The sequence below is a fragment of the Musca autumnalis genome, unplaced genomic scaffold (assembly GCF_047663935.1).
Source record: "Musca autumnalis isolate F117 unplaced genomic scaffold, ASM4766393v1 scaffold_4, whole genome shotgun sequence".
In the NCBI taxonomy this organism is placed as follows: Eukaryota; Metazoa; Arthropoda; class Insecta; order Diptera; family Muscidae; genus Musca; species Musca autumnalis.
Genome location: NW_027411977.1, coordinates 31,275,435 through 31,295,689, shown reverse-complemented (window position 1 = coordinate 31,295,689; position 20,255 = coordinate 31,275,435). Strand labels below are relative to the sequence as shown.

The window sequence follows — 20,255 nt, the reverse complement described above, 5'->3', positions numbered from 1 at the left end:
GAAAACAAACAACCACAATATTGCAGCAAAGGCATCAATAAACAACTATCTGGAACATACGAAATGTCCATGAACGGTTCTTAATGGTAAAAATAGCAAAAATAATTTTCAAAAGATTTTTCTAGGAACGATTCTTCAAGCTCAAAAATCGATTATTTTAGATCATTCTTTCCTGTTCAGGTCCGTAAATAACAAACCTTTCAAATTTCCTTGAGTTTTTAACAGTTTGTTATTTCCAAACCTGAGCAGGGGGAATGTTAAAAATAATTTAATTGTTCGTGATTTTCAGCCCTTACAATCATTCCTAGAATCTTCATATATTCTAAAATGTTTTTTTATTGAAATCTTAGGTACATTTTTGTGGCTGACTATATCCTTAATTTTTGGGCGGTTGCGTATCTTTGGACCAGAGTCAGAGAAAAAAGTATAAAAATTGGATATTTTTCAAAGATTTTTGCTATTTTTACCATTAAGAACCGTTCATAGACATTTCGTATGTTCCAGAAAGTTGTTATTGATGCCTGTGCTGCATATTGTGGTTGATTGTTTTCTTGAATTTTGAACAGTTTAGTACCTATGGAGCAGAAGCCGAGAAAAGAGCATAAAAATCGAAATTGTTTTGCTATTTTGACTATTTAGATCCGTTTCTACACAGTTTGTATATTCTAGAAAGATGTTTATTGAGATCTGAGGTATATTTTTGTAGTTGGTTGTTTGCTTCAAATTTGATCGGTTTGAACGCTGTATAACAAAACTTGAGAAAAAATTTTAAAAGAAATTTGACTATGGCGATTTTGACCTTGCAGATGAAGTTTGATGGATTATATGTGTTCACAATTTTTGTTCTTTAAGACAAGAGCTACAACTTTGCCTCTGAGATTCAAATTTCCTAACGGTATGGAAGATATAGCACTGACTAAATCACCCTTTTTACATCAAAGCTTTAAACCTTTGGAGGCCTATAACCGCGAAAGTTAATGAGATAGGGAAAAACGGCGAGACACGTGTCTTCTTGTTTTTTGTGTTCTATCACACTGTGGAATCAGAATATGGTTAAGAAAACATGACTCAAAAAATTACACACAGTGTAATTAACGATATTTTCGGTAAGTTAGTGACGAATAAAAAGGATGATTTTTGTCGTTAACTCAAAAAATGAGTTAGAGAATCGCACTACATGGGTACAAACAATTTTGAATAAAACAAAAACCAACAGTTGATTTTTAAAAACGCGATTTTTATACTTTTATGTATGTCGTGTGACTCCAAAGTATATTTCAGTTATATATATGCTTGAAGTGACTTAAAAAGATTGTCAAAAAAACTCATATAGAAATGTTCAAATGACTTTGTGTGTGAGCTTTTTTATCGAATCACCTTATAATTAAGATTTCATCTATCAGCCAGACCAACGGTTGCAGATTCTCCTTCGAACTTCAGTTACTTCTTTTACTGATCGACTCATCATGTCCATATTATCAGCATAAGCAAGTAGCATGTGGCTATTGGTGTAAATTGTGTAATTTCTTTTGGCGTTTGCATCTCGAATAACCTTTTCCAGAATGTTGAATAAGTCACACGAAAGGCTGTCTCCCTGTCTCGGAGAGGTTCTTTCTTTCCTTAAAGTCGTCTTACAAAGCTGAATGAGCTCTGCGGGGTACCAAATTCAGATACGGCTTGGAATACTTTTGAACGTAAGGGCTGTCCAAGGCTGCAAAAATGTGGCAGGTGTCGATCTGCATCTCTTGGGTCTTTTCTAGTCTTTGTCTTTTCTAGTCTGATCAATGATGGATTTGCCATGTCTAAAGCCGCCCAATTATTTCGTTGACCATGGGCTATAATCGTTCGCACAATATCCCTGACACTATCTTGTAGGCAATAGGGAAAAGACTCATGCACCTATAGTTACAGCATATAGTCTTATCATCTTTCTTGTGGACGGGAAACAGGAGCTCAGGTTCCAATCTAATGTGTAGATTAGGGTTATGACATTTTTACAACCTCGTATCCCTGTATCATATTTTAATGAGCTTTTACCTAAGATTAGATGAAAACTTAATTATAAGGTGATTCGATGAAAAAAGTTTAAGCACAAAAAGTTTTTAAACTTTTATTATTTAAGCTTTTTTGAAAATTTTCTGGAGTCACTTTAAGCACATATATAACTCAAAACAAGCTTTAAAGCTACACGACATAACCAAAATTACACAAGCTTTTATTTCTTAACAATTTTATCGCCATATCATTACATATATATTTTTTTTATATCATATATAATCTTATTTCATATATCATATTAATTGAAAGTGATTTGTGCGTGACCTTTTTTAATATTTAAATGAAATAAAAATAATTGGTATGTTCTAGTACTGCAAGAATTTACTAATTTGTACTATTTTTTCCGATAACATAGAGGAAAAAATGTTATCGTAGTAAAAAGTAGTAACTTGCAGGTTCTGGAACAGAGCATATATTAGTTATTAATAGGCCAATGGTCATTCATTCGTGCAACAGGAAATAATTTTTTAAGATATATTTTTAATTTCATTATATTTTTCGAAAAAAAATCAAAATGGTTTGTGGGTGACCTTTTTTATAATTAAATGAAATGAACGTTATTAAGGCCTGGATACAAAAGCAGCCTCGCCTGATTGCCTTGCTTTCCTGCTTCATTTCTGACATAACAAAAATAAATGAATAAAGAAGAAAAGGGCAACCTAGTTCGAAATTGGTTCGGCCTTCTTTATTCTTTTATTTTATATTATGTCAGAAATGAAGCTGGAAAGCAAGGCAACCATGCGAGAGAACTTATGTACCCTGGGGCCCATTTTTTGACATCTTATGTTACCAAAAACGACATTTGGTGAAGGTATATTGTATCATGGTTTCTATGAAAATGTGAAATGAAAACTTTTATAAAGGAGAAAACTGTCAAAAAAGTTATAAAGGAAATATTTTTCATTTCAAATTTTCATAGAACGAGAATCCAGCCCCAGGCCTTTAGGCTAGAAAATGTGTATTCACTTTGATACGACCAAAAATGTGGCTCATCGATATGACAGTTTTGGACCCCAAGTATGTTTGGACGAAATTCATTTCAGACAATTTGGAGTCTGTCCGTCTGTCTGTCCGCTGTCTGACTGGGGCGCACGATAACTCTCGAACGGATCATCCGATATCGTAATATTTTGTTCAAACATAGTTTAAGTTCGAAGATGGGTCATAACGGTCCATTCCTTCGGACACCTCCCCCACAAAAGTTCAGAAATATTCTGTAAAATAGTGTTAACAATAACTCTCGAAGGGAGCAATCGATTTGTATTATTTTTTCCAGATATAGATCGGGTTCGAATATGCACTATATCCGTCCATTCCTTAGGGTACCTCCCACACACAAAATACAGATAAAGTGAACTTTTGATATTTTTTCAGTAGGTTGTCCTGGCGGCTTCCTCTACGACGGTACAATTTTTTACCTTGCGCAAGTTCATACTTCCTGAGATATTAAAAGCTAAAAAAGCTATGAACTCCAATGGCATCATTTTGATTCTTTTTTCAGTATGTTGTTCTATCGATCTCATTTGCAACGCTACAATTTTTTCCGGAGTAAGTAAATACTTCCTGGCATAATACCCCAAAGCTCTAAAACCCTGCCGGCACATACTAAAATGGTATAATTATTGGGTTTGGTTTGGTTTTGTACTTGTTTGTTGTTCTTTTTTTTTTTTTTTTTTGTCTGGGGCTGAGGGTGTATCTCCGTCAGCACAGCTGCCGGATACTTTCTTACTTGTTTTTAATTTTAATAGGCAAAAAAAGTACGCATGGTCGGAGATACAACCACCATTTAATCGCAAATTAGTTTTGTAGATATAACATATTTAAAACGATGTGTTAAGCTGCATGTTCTACATACTTATATCGAAATTATTGGTTTGGATCAGTATTAAGTACCACAATCCAACTTGCCCTATTGTCCACATATCGACATTCCCCTTTGGTTCTTACTGTTACGTCTTTTTCATAAGAACAGTCAGAAGATTGGCCTTCATCACAATATTGGTTTCAATCTATCATCTCAAATCAGTTAAAGACCTTTCAACTCAATAACATAGTCGATAAGCGATCATGGGCCTTTTCAAATTCTGTTAAGTACAAAGAAACTATGTTCGAAGAACTTCTTAATTTCCCCCAGGCTATGATATGCTAATAATGGTTTCAAGTTCTGCATCATGCAGATTTAGGACATCCTCATATTCTTTTTCCCTGGGGTTTCCACTCCAGAGCTACATAAGTTACATCGCTAATATCCTTTCGTATCCTTTTTCCAATCCCCCGTATTTTCTGTGTTTTATTTCGCATTCTATTTCAGTTTTGTTCGTCACTTAACGTTAGTTGATTATAGTGCTTGGCCATCATATTCTTAGGATTATACATAGGCATCTCTTTACTGAACACTGCAGTTCGTGGACTACCAGTAGTGCGATTCTCTAACACAACACTCTTGCTATCGGTAGAACTTTACGACTGCTTTTTATTCGTCGCTAACTTAGCGAAAAACAACGTTAATTACCAAAATTATAAGCAATTTATTTTTACCGACAACCCAAAATGATTTAGAGAATCGTACTTCTGGTCTCGCTTCCAGAAGATCTGATTTCACACAAGCGTTCAAAATTGTGATTCCATTTGAAGGTTGGTTATGTTTTTGTTGTGTTGATTTTAGGCCAACTTCATTAGCTTCATTAGCAAGCAAGGTATACTCGTATAATAAAACAAAAGCTTTAGAACCACAAAGAAAGTTAAACATACACCCTGCCATTGCAGAGGAAGGATTTCAGTGAGAGTTTGGCCTTCTTGCAGCAGTAGGTCCCATATCATTGAGCTAATATGAATCGGGGTGCACTCATTGATATGAAAGAAGTCTCTCTTGTCCCATCTGGGATGTTTGTGTAACAATTATATAAAAAAAAACTCTAATGGTGAATTTGTAATCTGTTAGTGGAATAAATTGACCCTATTCTTTTTGATACCTCCCACCACAAATGCTTAATTTTGCGACTTGTAGGTGTAGAGTGCTAATAACTTTTAGGGCAATAAAAATTATATTTAAATTAAATTAAATTTGAGTTTTTTATCAAATTGTGGAATGTGGTGACGTATAACTAATAACAGAGCGTATACACCTTGGTGTTCAGCGTATGTTTGTTTTGAAATAATTAAAACGAAATTCCAACAACATTTTGTTTCCATTCCTTTAATATGTATGTTTGCAATTATTTTCACAAAAAAATATGGAAATGATAAGGAAAATAACCTCATTCTCAACATCATGACCATGTATTTTGTTTTAAACAAATATAACAAATTAAATGAAACGAAACATAACATAAAATATATCATTAAATGAAAAACATATCAATTAATAAAATCAATGTCATGAACTTTCGAGGTCATAGTAAAAATAACAACACATAAAACATTCCTATGTACATATATATGTATATCATCTACAACATTGTAAATGACCAAAATGATGCAAATCAAGAGCTTAACGTCTGAAATTGTGAACGACGTACACAAATCATTTTGGAATCAAGGAACTTTTTGAGAAAAAAAAAAACAAATAAATTTTGTTTATAAAATATCAAACCGAACAAAACATACATAATTAATTATTACCTCGGAGAGGCGCTATGTAAATGAATGTGTGAATACGTGATTCAAAGACATTACAAATCGGTGTTTGTGTGTGTGTGTGGGGGTATATGGGACACTGCTTCTTACCAACAACCACTGACATGGTGGTGGAAATGCCCCAAATATTTTAATGGCAAAAATTGTGTAGGCGCGCAAATTGTACACAAGTCCAAGTTTATGCTTAGCAGCTGAGACGACAAAGAAAATGAGCAGCACAAACAGAAAAAATACATCTAGAATATAAGAAAATTTATTTGTTCTCAAAGTGTGTGTTTTTCCTTGGGGCAAAGGGGAAATCTATTTCTCTTTTCTCTTCATAATACCACAACGAAATATGACTTGTTGCTTATGCTCACTACTGCTCCCATACTCGCCCGCCCACCCATCTGTTTGTGTGTATGTATATACAACAACATGGACATGTATATAACCAGAAAAAATTATAGAGCCATGGAGATATTGAAAAGAATTGATCTCAGAGGTTGGCGGAAAGGGGTAAGGCCATTGAGGGCATTTTGTGATATTGAAGATAAGCAGACAGGTTATACGTGTGTGTGTGTGGGCACCACATATACTTCCACAACATTTTGTGTATGTGTGCGTGTGTGAGATTTATATACTTTTGATCTTTGAATATATATATTTTTTCAAAAACAAATTTGTTTTCATCATCAATTTTTGAAAAATTTTGAAATCAGTTGCTTTCGGAATATTGTAATATTAAGTTCGCCAATTTTAGAATACTTAGGTAGTTGGAAAAAAACGACAACGAATCAAACGAGCAAGAAAAAAAATATCTGGAAAAAAGTACTTTAAAAAAAAAATATTTAAAAAATAAAACTCCAGTAAAATTAAAAAAATAAACTAAAAAACAATAAACAATAACAAGTGTTATACCAAAAGAATAGAACAAAAACTGAAATTTAAAAAAAATAATAATAAAACAATTTTGTGATTTAGAAGAAAAAAACAATTGACATTTGTTTAAAATTTTTATTTTTTGTAATTGATTTAGTGATATTAATTTAAATTTATTTTCATTTTATTTTAACAAAAGGAATTTTTAAACCGCATTAAACGAATTAATTTTAAAACACACACATACACACAAAAATGGAGTACGTACAATTCAAAAACGGTTCACCACACTACTACAGGGAACAACCCGACCTCAACGAATGTATTCAATATCAAGTAAGCATCGTTTCCTTTTTCTATTGTGTAATTTGATCATGTGTAAGAAAATTTAGTGAAAAAAAAGAAAAAAAAACTGTACCTGGAATTAAAATATGGCAAATATCCATGCAGAAAATTCCAAAGATGCCTAGGAATATGTTACATATACCCATTGGATACATATAAAAATTTAAAAGTTTTTTATCAACTAGTGGAATGGGTTGACGTATAACTAATAACACAGCGTATACGCCTTGGTGTTCAGTAGCATATGTTTGTTTTAATGATTTTAAAATGAAGTTACAATTCAATTTGTTTCCTTCAATGTGTATGTTTGCAATTATTTTCACGAAATAAGGACATTCCAAAATTTCAGTTAAAAATATACAAGAAAGAAGATATGATAAAAAATTATTTTTAAAAATCCAATAAAAGTGCCTTATAGTTATTCCTATGGAGAAAATACCAAACGTTGAAAATTTCTTTGCATATTCAATTAGAATTTTGGTAAGGATGTTAAGTGCATGGTCTCTGTTACCAAAATCGTAAGCGCGTAACATTCGTATAAAATCCCACCTGTAGAATTCATTCACACAGCTTTATGAGCTTGGAATATTTTTGGTTGAAATAACTGTTTACAACCATTAATCCTCTTGAGACTTCTGCTAGGTTTATATTATATAAACGAGTGGATTTCGTAAATGTAAACCTAGCATTCTTTTTGGTTAGGAGTATGACTAAGACCGCATTTATACCATTGGTCATATATATCTATCATGGTGGAATAAGAAGGGTTTACATCAGTTCTAATTATTATGATTATCAGTTGTTTTTGGGGTTACACCTTTCCGACTCTTGTGAAAAACATTGAAAATATCACATGAAAATTTTTAAGCTTTTAGGAGAGAGCAGAGGTGAAGGAAAACACAAAGAAAAATCGAATTCGTTCGAACTACTACTATAACACTGTGCAACACTGGAAATGCAAACAACTTCTAATGGGCATTTTCTGAAAGTACATATTGAGGCTACAAAAACCATAATTGGGTTTTGTGTTCTTAGATCGGGTTTAGATTTTATGGCCTCATCTAAACCGACCTAAAATGAGCCTTTTTTCCAGTGATCGGACCTTTATCTCCGAAACTAATAAGAATTTTGCTTTGCAGTCTTCAGCAATATGGTAGCCCTAAAGTAGTAGAACTTATGTGTCAAACAGATGAACTAGGAAAAGCTACATATAGCGCTTCAAACTCGTTAAAACATAGAAAAGTTTACATAAATTCTGAAATTCTGGTCAGTAACAACTGAACTGTTGGAAGTGGAAACAAGTGACCATTCTAAAAATTTTCCAAACAATGTGACCATCAATTCTTCAGAACATTCTGAAACTCTAAAATAGTTATTTCACGTTGTTTAAGGGGTATTTCATAACATACCTTTTAGATAACTTATTTCAAACAATGTTCACACAGGCTATTTATTCTCATGTTGGGGATTTCAATGAATTATTTAAATATTTACCAAATTGTTGTTGAAAAATTCGCTATAAACAAGGCGATAGAGGCATTTTGCAACAATATAATGTTCTGAAGAGTTGTGTATTACATTCCAGAGAATATTTTCCCAAAAGGTAACATTAATAAGAATTTAACATTTTTCGAGATACGCTGCGAAATATACACAAATTATAGAATTTGTACATATATTATAAAATTTGAGGCAATAAATGCAGTTTTTCGAGTTCACTATTCCTCCAAATATTTTCTTCTTGCTCTTATCTACAAGTTTGTTGCAGATATCAAAAGAAGATTCGTATTGGTTTCGGAGATACAGCCCCGATTTGTTTTAAAAATTCGATTTTTAATCATGTTTAGATGAGGCCATAAAAACCGAACCCGATCTAAGAAAACAAAACCCAAATATGGTTTTTGCCTATTGGTCCTCTACTTTCATAAAATTCTGGGAAGAAGTTATTTGCACGCGATTGGCTCAAAAATGTTGCACAGTGTAATATTGTTTTTTGAAAAATATTTTATTCATGTTTGTTTTCAATTAAACAAATATTTATTACAATAACAGGAGTTTGGTCGAAATTTGAACGAATTTGAATTCGAATCGTCTTAGAGAAACTGGTCATTAAGGTGCTCAATTTCATGTAAAATAATAAAAGGGAGATTCTACATAATTAAAATGCGATCTTGTATTTCTTTATTCTTTTACATAAATTGAGGCTTACAGCCTGTTTCACTATGTCGAACGAAAATGATTATGAAAGAAAAACTAGATTTTCAAATTTTGTAGTTTTTTCGAAGATAAAACAAAGTCAATGTTACCAAGAAAAGCAAAGATTAGGTGTTTTTTGTTCGAATTCATTTTCTTTTCGGCCCTTATGGTAGAAACACAATGGGGATTATCATGAATGAAATTTCCCCTTGAGTTTCGTCTTTCCGCCGTTGCAACTTAAGGGAAAAAGTGAAAAAATGCACGGGGAATTGCCGTTTTTGATAACCCCCCATGACTTTTGTTGCTTGCTTCACGCTCAATTTCATGTAAATGAACAAAGGCCAGGTATTACCTAATACAAATGCGATCCTAGATTCCTTTATTCTTTTACAGAAATTTAGGCTTTAGTAAGCATGAATTTCTCATTGTGTTCTCACCTTTAAGGCCTCGACACATAAGAAGCTGGCATTCTTGCTGAATTCATATCTGATAAAAGACTAAAGGCCTCGACACATAAGCCGCTCGGCTTTCTTACTTAATTCATTTCTGGTAAAGGAATAAAGAAATGTCAGAACCACATTTCAATTAGGTCGAACTTGGTCTTTGGTCTTTTACCAGAAATTAATTAAGCAAGAAAGTCGGGCGGGTTATGTACCCAGGCCTTAAAGACCAAGTTCGACCTAATAAAAAGATTTCAGAATCACATTTGAATTAGGTCGAACTTGGTCTTTAGTCATTTACCAGATATGACTTAAGCAAGAATGTCATGCTACTTATGTGTCGAGGCCTTCAGATAAGTATGTATTTCTCATTGTGTTTGCACCTTTATTGCGCCATGCGGCGCATAAATGCTTATTTGACAGATATTTAATAAAATTGACAGCTTAAATGACGCTTTACTCCGTCTGATGTAAATGGAGTGGTTCATAAATGAATTAAAATAGACAGTGTGGGCGTACATGCACATTTTTTCGCATGACATCTCTTTGTCTTGCATGATGGTAATGCAGTGTTGCATTTATCAAGTCCTCCTGTCTCCGTATGAACATACATATATCAAAATATCAGGTGTTTAAAGGTGTTTTCCAAGGACGCCACATGCAATACGTAAGGTCCCAGCAAAAAAAAAATGGAAGTGGTGCAAATTGGAGTGAGGATTTCATTACATGCATGGATGCGCTTCCAGTGGACTAATGAAAAAGGCAATCCTTTTCCTCACATTTGGATTACATCCAACAAGCACTTTTATGTATAAACGATAAAAAATTCAATTTTCATTCAACAAATGAAATTAAAGTAAGAATAAAATTAAAATGTCTTATTAATGGCCTGTTCCCGTACTTTACAAAGTGGTAAAAGTCGTAAACGATTTTCATACAAATTTTGTGTACGGGAACGCAAAACTCGTAAAAGTGGTAAAAATTGTAAAAATGGAGTGCTTCCTAGCTGCGTGCTGCGGAAGCAAAATGGAGTGCTTCCTAACTGCGTGCTGCGGAAGCAAAATGGAGTGCTTCCTTTCTGCGCGCTCCCTTGTAAAATTCACTGAGGAATTCATAGAAAAAGAAGCACTTCGTGACACTTGCACCAGTGATTTAACTGCTTCCGTGGATGCAAACTTTTTGCTTGGTTGAAATATGTACATGTATTTTGTTTTTGTATTTTTGAACGCACACGCAACACGCAGAGCTATAGGTTTGGCACTTAAACGTACATATAAGGTCTGTCTGGTTACCCTAAAACTTGTAACAATTTGTACCAATTGTTGCTGGAAGTCGTCTGTTAACACAAAAAGCCGGCAAAAGCGAGCGAATCGAGAGAGACATTTTGATAGTTCTTTTACTGAGAGTTTGCAAATTCTTCCTGGACAAATTTCTTTTAGCAAGCACATGTAACTCTTCTTCTTCCTGAAAACAATCAATAAGCTGGTGTTAATTATTCGGTGATTTATGTTTGTGAAAATTAATAACAATTTTATTGTTTCTTCGGAGAACAAAGTTGCATTGTGGAAAAATTCTTCTTGGGTAATTTTCTTTTCAATTTTAAATAAAATACAACATTTTTGCTTCCTTTATTGGCGGACAAATTGTCAGTTGATTGCTTCCTGGTTTTGTGCAAGTATTGTAAATAGTGAGATATAGTCCTGCCTTTGGGCACAATGTCATGTTTGACATCTCCCATCCCATGATGCAATTAATAGGTGAACCATAAACTACAACAACACTATTTTGATTGAAAGTAATATTTTTTGTTTACGTTTTCATACGATTAAGACACCATAACAATGACTTTGACAAACTGGGTGAAATCAGCTGGCCTCATCGCTTCACCCCAGCAAAAAGTTTGCATCCACGGAAGCAGTTAAATCACTGGTGCAAGTGTCACGGAAGTGCTTCTTTTTCTATGAATTCCTCAGTGAATTTTACAAGGGAGCGCGCAAAAAGGAAGCACTCCATTTTGCTTCCGCAGCACGCAGTTAGGAAGCACTCCATTTTGCTTCCGCAGCACGCAGCTAGGAAGCACTCCATTTTTACAATTTTTACCACTTTTACGAGTTTTGCGTTCCCGTACACAAAATTTGTATGAAAATCGTTTACGACTTTTACCACTTTTACGAGTTTTTCGTTCCCGTACACAAAATTTGTATGAAAATCGTTTACGACTTTTACCACTTTGTAAAGTACGGAAACAGGCCATTAATAAGACATTTTAATTTTATTCTTACTTTAATTTCATTTGTTGAATGAAAATTGAATTTTTTATCGTTTATACATAAAAGTGCTTGTTGGATGTAATTCAAATGTGAGGAAAAGGATTGCCTTTTTCATTAGTCCACTGGAAGCGCATCCATGCATGTAATGAAATCCTCACTCCAACTTGCACCACTTCCATTTTTTTTTGCTGGGAAATTGAAATACATGTATTTTGTTTTTGTATTTTTGAACGAACACGCAGAGCTATAGGTTTGGCCCTAATATTGATTTACTAACAGGAAATGTCAAACTTGTCAAACACTGTTGTTAAAATAACAAAACCAACAAATAAACGGAAATTTTTCTTACGCCTGAAATAAAAAAAAAAATACTAGGCTGACATCACATCTATGCCCTAAAGATGTTGGAACAAATAGCACGAATAATTTTAAAAAAATATTGGTTTATAAAAACAACATCACTTCCTCCTAACATCTTCTTTTTATGAAAGAAAGGGACGATCTACTTTCTAGGCATAGGAAAAGTTTTTGCAAGTACTTGCAGATAATTGTCATTTCTCTCTTATACTATGTTTACATTTACGAAATCTACTCGATTTCAACTGTCAATTCCATTGCTCAAACGTCAAATGAAATCCAATCGGTTTCAGATGAGTTTTCATTTGACGTATACACAAAGGAATTGACACATGAGATCGAGTGGATTTCGCAAATGTAAACCAAGCATTACTGAACAAGTTTGTTATCGAACAGCATTTTGTAAAAGTTTGTACAAACTTTTCGGTTATCGAACAGACCTATAGCACGGTTACACTACAGCTTTTTGCCGGGTTAACCCACGTCACACAGTGTTGCCGCTTCCTTGTAAACGTGGACAAAAGTAGAAGGAGTTGACCTAGGTCGATGAATTTTTATACAGGTACTTATGCGGGCATAGGAATGAAAAAATTTCCTTTTGGTCCATATCGGTTCAGATTTGGATATATCCCCCATATATATATTTCTCCGATTCTGCTATAACTCAGCCAATTTTAATTGAACCGCCTTCAAATTTAATATGCGATATTTGCTTGGGCCTCTGATCAGTTTTACCGATTTTGTTAAAAATCGGATCAGATTTCGACATAGCCCCCACATATATATATTTCCCCGATTTTGCTATAACTCAACCAATTTTAATTGAACCGCCTTCAAATTTAATATGCAATATTTGCTTGGACCTCTGATCAGTTTTACCGATTTTGTTAAAAATCGGATCAGATTTCGACATAGCCCCCACATATATATATTTCCCCGATTTTGCTATAACTCAACCAATTTTAATTGAACCGCCTTCAAATTTAATATGCAATATTTGCTTGGACCTCTGATCAGTTTTACCGATTTTGTTAAAAATCGGTTCATATTTGGATATATAAAACGAAGCAGTCAAATAAAGTGAATTTATACACTGAGGCAAAACAAGGATTCTTGCTCTTTTCGTACAAATTGTTTATGATGATATGGTTGTGGCTCCGAGAATCGGATTTTATAGGATGTAAACTTTGCATTTTTTAATTCGAAAGGGATGTCTGTTTCATGTACCAAATGGTCGAAACTGCAATTTGCTGCAATTTTTAGATACACTCCATTTAAGAAGCGAAATTCGTGAGTTGTGTATAACACGTTACTGTTTCAATGAACATAACGGTACTTTATGTATACACATTATATGTAAACTTTTTTTTCATAAATTGTAAGACTATCGACCACTCTTTAATTCCCTATTCAAAAGTTGTGGAATATGTCAATAACTTCTTTAAAAAATTTCATGAACATTTCTTTCTTAAATACATTTTAGTAAATGCCACATACGATAAATGTTCTTTGTTTAACGAGCTATAACTTTATAGTAACACCAAATATCGACAACATCTTTGAGGTTTGTCCTATTTGAAGTGTTCTCAATAAAATAAAACCATAAAATTATAAAAAAGCCAAGAACATATTTTACGATTTTTGTCCACTGAGGCAACACTGTGCGTCATGAGTTTTTTTTTGATTAATCTGCTCAAATCTGACCAGATTTGCCATACAAAAATTAAATCCTCTCATGGCTGGGTTTATTTTAAATCCGGCACAAATCCACCAAAAATACAGTGTTGTATTCGGTATTTGTACAAAAAAATCCAACTCTACTCAAAAAGTACCAAAAGTTGCAACTGTTTTTGCAACAGAGTTTGTCGTGTTTTACACGTTTACGATTGGTCGCATGAGATTTTGTGGAGTTAATAAATCTAAAGTTATTTGGAAATTATAAAATTATTTTTTTTCATTAGACACTTTTTTAACGAAAAGTACGATTGATACCATGATACAAAAATGTATCCCTGTGTGTAAAATATACCAATATGAGCAAAGAGGGGACGATATCTCATACGCGAATTGTAAAAGTGTAACACACGAGTTATTTTTGTATGTATACGTAAACAAACATCAGCTGACAGTTTATATCCTCGAAAAGCTAAGTGTAACCAGCAAAGATTAACCCACTCGATCTATTAAACCCAGTGGGTTAACCTTCAATAGTGTAACCGGGGTATAATCTTATTTGTATATCTGTTCAATACCCACATGTTCCTAATGCATTATCAATTCCGAATTATGACTCTGATGGCATCTTAAAGATATATAGTATAAATCCAATGTTTATAGTTCTTTGGCAGTTTCAGACTTATAGTACGTTTATATATAACCGGATTTAATAAACCCACTGGGTTTCAAATGTCAATTCCTTTGCGTATACGTCAAATAAATCCCCATTAAGAAGGTTAACCTTGCAAAAGGCTATAATATAGCCATACAAAAATTAAATCCTCTCATGGCTGGGTTTATTTTAAATCCGGCACAAATCCACCAAAAATACAGTGTTGTATTCGGTATTTGTACAAAAAAATCCAACTCTACTCAAAAAGTACCAAAAGTTGCAACTGTTTTTGCAACAGAGTTTGTCGTGTTTTACACGTTTACGATTGGTCGCATGAGATTTTGTGGAGTTAATAAATCTAAAGTTATTTGGAAATTATAAAATTATTTTTTTTCATTAGACACTTTTTTAACGAAAAGTACGATTGATACCATGATACAAAAATGTATCCCTGTGTGTAAAATATACCAATATGAGCAAAGAGGGGACGATATCTCATACGCGAATTGTAAAAGTGTAACACACGAGTTATTTTTGTATGTATACGTAAACAAACATCAGCTGACAGTTTATATCCTCGAAAAGCTAAGTGTAACCAGCAAAGATTAACCCACTCGATCTATTAAACCCAGTGGGTTAACCTTCAATAGTGTAACCGGGGTATAATCTTATTTGTATATCTGTTCAATACCCACATGTTCCTAATGCATTATCAATTCCGAATTATGACTCTGATGGCATCTTAAAGATATATAGTATAAATCCAATGTTTATAGTTCTTTGGCAGTTTCAGACTTATAGTACGTTTATATATAACCGGATTTAATAAACCCACTGGGTTTCAAATGTCAATTCCTTTGCGTATACGTCAAATAAATCCCCATTAAGAAGGTTAACCTTGCAAAAGGCTATAATATAAACATGGCCTTATAGCATATTTGCATTGCAGTCCTATTGAGCGGATTCAATTCGTCAATGAGGATTTATTTGAGGTATATGCAATGAAATCGACAATCAATAGGTATGTTCGATAACTTCGCAAGTAAAAAGTATTTGCAAGTACTTGCAACTACTTTTTATTTCTCTTTTATTGAGCAAGTTTGTTATCGAACATCATCTTGTTAAAGTTTGTACAAATTTGTTCAAACTTATGGGTTATCGAACAGACCTAATATACACTGGATTTACTAAATTCATTACAATGTAAACGTACTATTACACAACAAAGAGAAACTTCATTTGAAGTCCTTAATAAGTAGTAAACCTTACATTATTTTCCATAGAAGAAAATAATGGATTCTATAAACAGAAGGTCTTCTATAAAGATATTCTTACTCATAAAATTTCCTCATAAAATACTTATTTTATTAAATTACTTCGTACGCAGATTTATTATTTCTTGCAAAATATTCTTACAAATTCCCTATTTATAAGTCCGTTTAATAGCACTGAGAGTCTTTTAAAAACTATATACTATGCTCGTGTTTATATCCTTACTTGAAATCTTTATATTTTCTCAATATTTTTAAAACAAGCACGACTAAAGCTCCCGTAGTCTTTTAAAAAAATAAAAACATAATTTTAAAAATCCATAGTTACAAATCTGGCAAATGTGGCTCTGATAGTCCTTCATAATACTTTTCCAAAAATCCAAATGTTTAGTTTAATATCCTGCCTAAAAGTCAATCACATAATTCAATTCAAACACTTGTTGGAAATTCAAATGCACAAGAGAAAAATCCAATGCTATTGGCCAAATGAAAAAATAATTTATGCCACACTAAAATCTTATACGCAAATACATATGACATATGCCAGATCATATACACCATATCCACCATACAGTATACATGCATCCATACATGTATCAAGGAAATATGGTCATCGTCCATATAGAAAATAAGTAAACAAACCTAGAATCTTCTCTTCTGCTCTGGGGCTTATTCTTTTGCGGCCAGAGCAATGTGGTGTAATTTATACTTTATTTTTAGAATAAACAAATACAAAGACAGGACGGAAAATTATTATGATGCTACCGGGCAATGTTTTGTTGTTGTTGTTGTCGATAATAAATTGGAAAAACAATTTTCATTTTTGCGTTTTGCAAAAAGTTTTCATACATATTTTATGTTTTTTTCTTCTTATTTGTTCCCGAAATGTCTTTTTTCTGTGGCATTCAGCCATTGGAAAAAAGGCAGGCAAATTAATTATAACCAATAAAATGTTGTATATATTCAGTAGCGCATTTGTATATAGAATATGTGTTAAATCTATTGTTTCACGCTTCATGCCATAAAAATAATAAACAACCACCATACAATCCAACTGTCTTAAAGCACCAGCAACAAATTGACGCCATAACCATAAGAATTTAAGAATTTCTAAACAAATTACCAATCCCATCATCACCTACCGCTAATATCATTGTGATGTTGATTATAAGAAACATATTTTTTCGAATTGTTTTTTTTTCGTTGGTTGGCTAACTGACAAGGGATTTGAACCATTTTGTCTTTGTTGATTTTTCACTGGCATAGCCAATTTTTTAATTCAAAACCATCCATCAGTCATCCATCCAATGTATCCCGCCGCTTGCTCCTTTGGAATGTGAATGAAAAGTGAAATCATACATAAAAATTATGTTTGCCAAATAAAAAGGGAAAATATTTGCAAAATTTGGCAGTTAAAATTGTTTACGTAAATACAATAATATAAATAAATACGTGAGGCATATTTATATATTTTTTTTGTGCAATTAAAATTAATTAAAAATGTATCATAAGACGTAAAACAACGACCTTTTATTGCCAACAAGTTGCATAAATTTTGTTGTTTATACATTGGAAATGCTTGAGTTCGTTTTTAACGTAAATAAATTCAAAACATACAATGTAGAATACACGTCCTTTGGTTGGGCCCAAATTTCTTATACTGAAAGTATAAAAAAATATAATTAATATATTTTCCTATGAGAAGAGAAGAATAATATTTACCTTTAAGAAGTGGTGTACCCAAAGGATATGCAAAAAAATCCCATGAATTTCGAGGACTTGAATTCCATAAAACATGGAATTCAAAAGAAGTTCTTGCATAATTTCCAATTCACTTGAGGTTGTTGCTGCAACAGCATGAAACCTACGTAGAAGCATAGGTTTGATGCTGGGTTAACAGTCTTTGGTCGAAACACTATGATTTTGGGTAAATCCCGTACGTAAGAAGCCACTGCCGTGGGATCGACTTGATGTTGTAGTAGACATTGGTCGAAACATCCTGGGTTTCGGTAAATTCCATTACTAGAACCCGTTGCCACGGGATTGAATTGTCATTGGTCATCTAGTTTTCTGAAATGTTTATTGCCTCTTTCTGAAGAATTGAGATGGTATTTGGTACTTGCTATGCAAAAACAGAAATGCCTTGAGGTATTTATTCATATGATACAGAAATGAGCATTTTTAGATGTCAAGCTTTTTGTTTACATTCTGCAAACATAAACCTGCTGTCTACTAGGGATAGAGGATAGATCTAGGGAAAAAACCTACTATACAGGTCATATGCAGATAGAACCCTTTTGAACAGTTCTTATAATGATAGAAGATCCAGTATATATATATGTCTTCTATGAACATGGATAGATTATGTATAGCTTCTCTAGGGATAAAAATTATTATATCAGGTCTTCTAGGATTGGGAAACTTTCTGTGCGGTCATACACATATCTTGTGAGGACGCAAAACTCTTCTATACATGTACTCTCTCCAGGGAAAGAAAACCTTCCAGATGAGCATTCTAGAGATAGAAATGCTTTAGTTCAGGTCTTCTAGGGATAGAGGACCTTTGATACAGGTATACTCTATGAATGGAAGGTCTTATATAAAGGTCCTTTTGGGTTAGAATACCTTCTATATGGGAGTTTTAGAGATAGAAACCCTGCCTTATGCTTCTTCCAGGGATAGAAGACCCTCTATTGGCCCTTTTTGAACATTTGAACTTGCCGACAAAAATGTGGATTGGAATTAACTGCACTAAGACACAAATGTTGAACTTTTGGGGGGGAGGTACCCTTAGGGAGGACCGATATGGGCCATTTTAGAAGTTAAACTAAATTTTGACAAAATATTAGGAGATCCAAAGTTTGGACCAATTGGTTGCCCCATTCAAGTGATATCGCCGGAAGTTGTGGACCGGTATGGCCCCATGAAACTAAGTTTGGATATAATATGACGAAGACCAAATGTTGGACCAAACCGGTTGAACAGTTCGAGAATTATCGTGGCCTCCACATATGGTGCCATAGGGGCTTTTTACACCTTTCGGTCTGTTTTGCCTAGAAATATGGACTTGCCCCTGAAAAAACTTTTACCGTCGTAATGGAGGTAGTGAATGCAATCGCTTCAACAAAAATCAAAGTGATTCGAGAGCAGGTCTTGAAGTGAACTTATCCGAAATTTTGTGTGGGAGGTACCAGAAGTATTAGACAAATATAGTCCATATTCGAACCTGATCTATATCTGGTAGATATATTCACTCCCTTTAAGGGTTATCGTGCGCACAAATTTTCCGAACATTTTTGAACTTTTGTGAGGGTGGTACCTGAAGGAGTTGTTGTTGTTGTAGCAGCATATAATCCTGGGTTGGCAGCCGCTGGCCGAAAAACTTTTGGTTTCGGGTCAATCCGGTACGTAAGAACCCGCTGCCGTGGGATTGTACCTGAAGGAGTGGACCGATACGGTTTATCTTCGAGCTTAAACTATGTTTGACCGAATTGGCAGATCCGTTCGAGATTTATCTTGCGCTCCAACCACTACACACGGTGTCATAGGGGTTTTTTGCACCTTTCAGGCTATTTGCTAAGGAAGTATGGACTTGCCCCTGATGAAACTTGTACCGTCGTATGGGGAACAGTGAATAAAAGTTGTTTCAACAAAAAAAAGCGATTCGAGAGCAGGTCCTAAACTGAACTTTTCCAAAATTTTGTGTGGGAGGTACCAGAAGGATTGGGCCGATTGTGTCCATATTGGAACCTCATCTAAGTCTGGTAGAAATTTCACGATGTACAAAGTATGGGTTAAATTGGTTACTCCATTCAAAAGTTATCGTGCTCACAAATTTCCAACATTTCCTAACATTTGTGGGGGAGGTACCGGAAGGAGTGGACCAATATAACCCATCTTCGAACTTAAACTAAGTTTGGGCAAAATATTACGAAAGCCAAATTTTGGACCGAATCGGTTAATCCATTCAAGAGTTATAGTGCGCACTTGCCAGACAGACGGACGCACATTGCTAAATCAACTCGAAATTGTCTGAAAGACATTTCGTCCAAACATACTTGGGGTCTAAAACCATTATTTCGATGAGGCACATTTTGCCCGTATGAAAGTGTATATACATACCCTCGTTAGCATAAATGCTGAGGGTATAAAAAGGTGTCTAGTGAAGTGCAATGATTGACCACTGTTAGGCCGTGCGTTTGAGACATTTGGGTTCAGGAGGATGATGTATCGAATTAGGCACCTGGTGATTTCGGATCAAAGCTGGGATAGTATCGATCTTGTCTTTCTTGAGGAGGCCTTACTGGGATAGTATCGATCTCGTCTCTCTGGAGAAGTCGTTGGTTATGAGAAGGGTCTCCCTTGTTTGTTGCAGTCGATCACATGTAGCCTTGTTAGAAACTTATTTTCAACAGCATTTTGCTTCGTTGTGTATATATTCTACCGGGGCTTTGAATGAGACCCATTGGCAGCGCATTAATTTCGCTTCTCT

At 34.0% G+C, this 20,255-nt stretch overlaps 1 protein-coding gene across 15 annotated transcripts in view; it reads left to right on the top strand.

The window, feature by feature from the left end:
- Zasp66 (PDZ_signaling and DUF4749 domain-containing protein Zasp66) overlaps positions 1 to 20,255 on the top strand; it is a 103,371-nt gene that overhangs the window by 67,023 nt on the left and 16,093 nt on the right. For 3 of the 15 annotated variants that reach the window (XR_012412840.1, XM_073986158.1, XM_073986161.1), the window contains exons 1-2: positions 6,326 to 6,445; positions 6,755 to 6,891. The exons of 8 other annotated variants lie outside the window; for them this stretch is intronic. Coding sequence is in view for 5 of the 7 variants with exons in the window: in XM_073986158.1 (XP_073842259.1) it covers positions 6,811 to 6,891 (81 nt within the window). In the remaining 2 variants the exon portion in view is untranslated. Of the gene's footprint in view, positions 1 to 6,253; positions 6,505 to 6,754; positions 6,892 to 20,255 lie in introns of those variants that run through there. 4 more of the 15 variants (XM_073986160.1, XM_073986157.1, XM_073986156.1 and 1 more) reach the window with 3 other exon arrangements.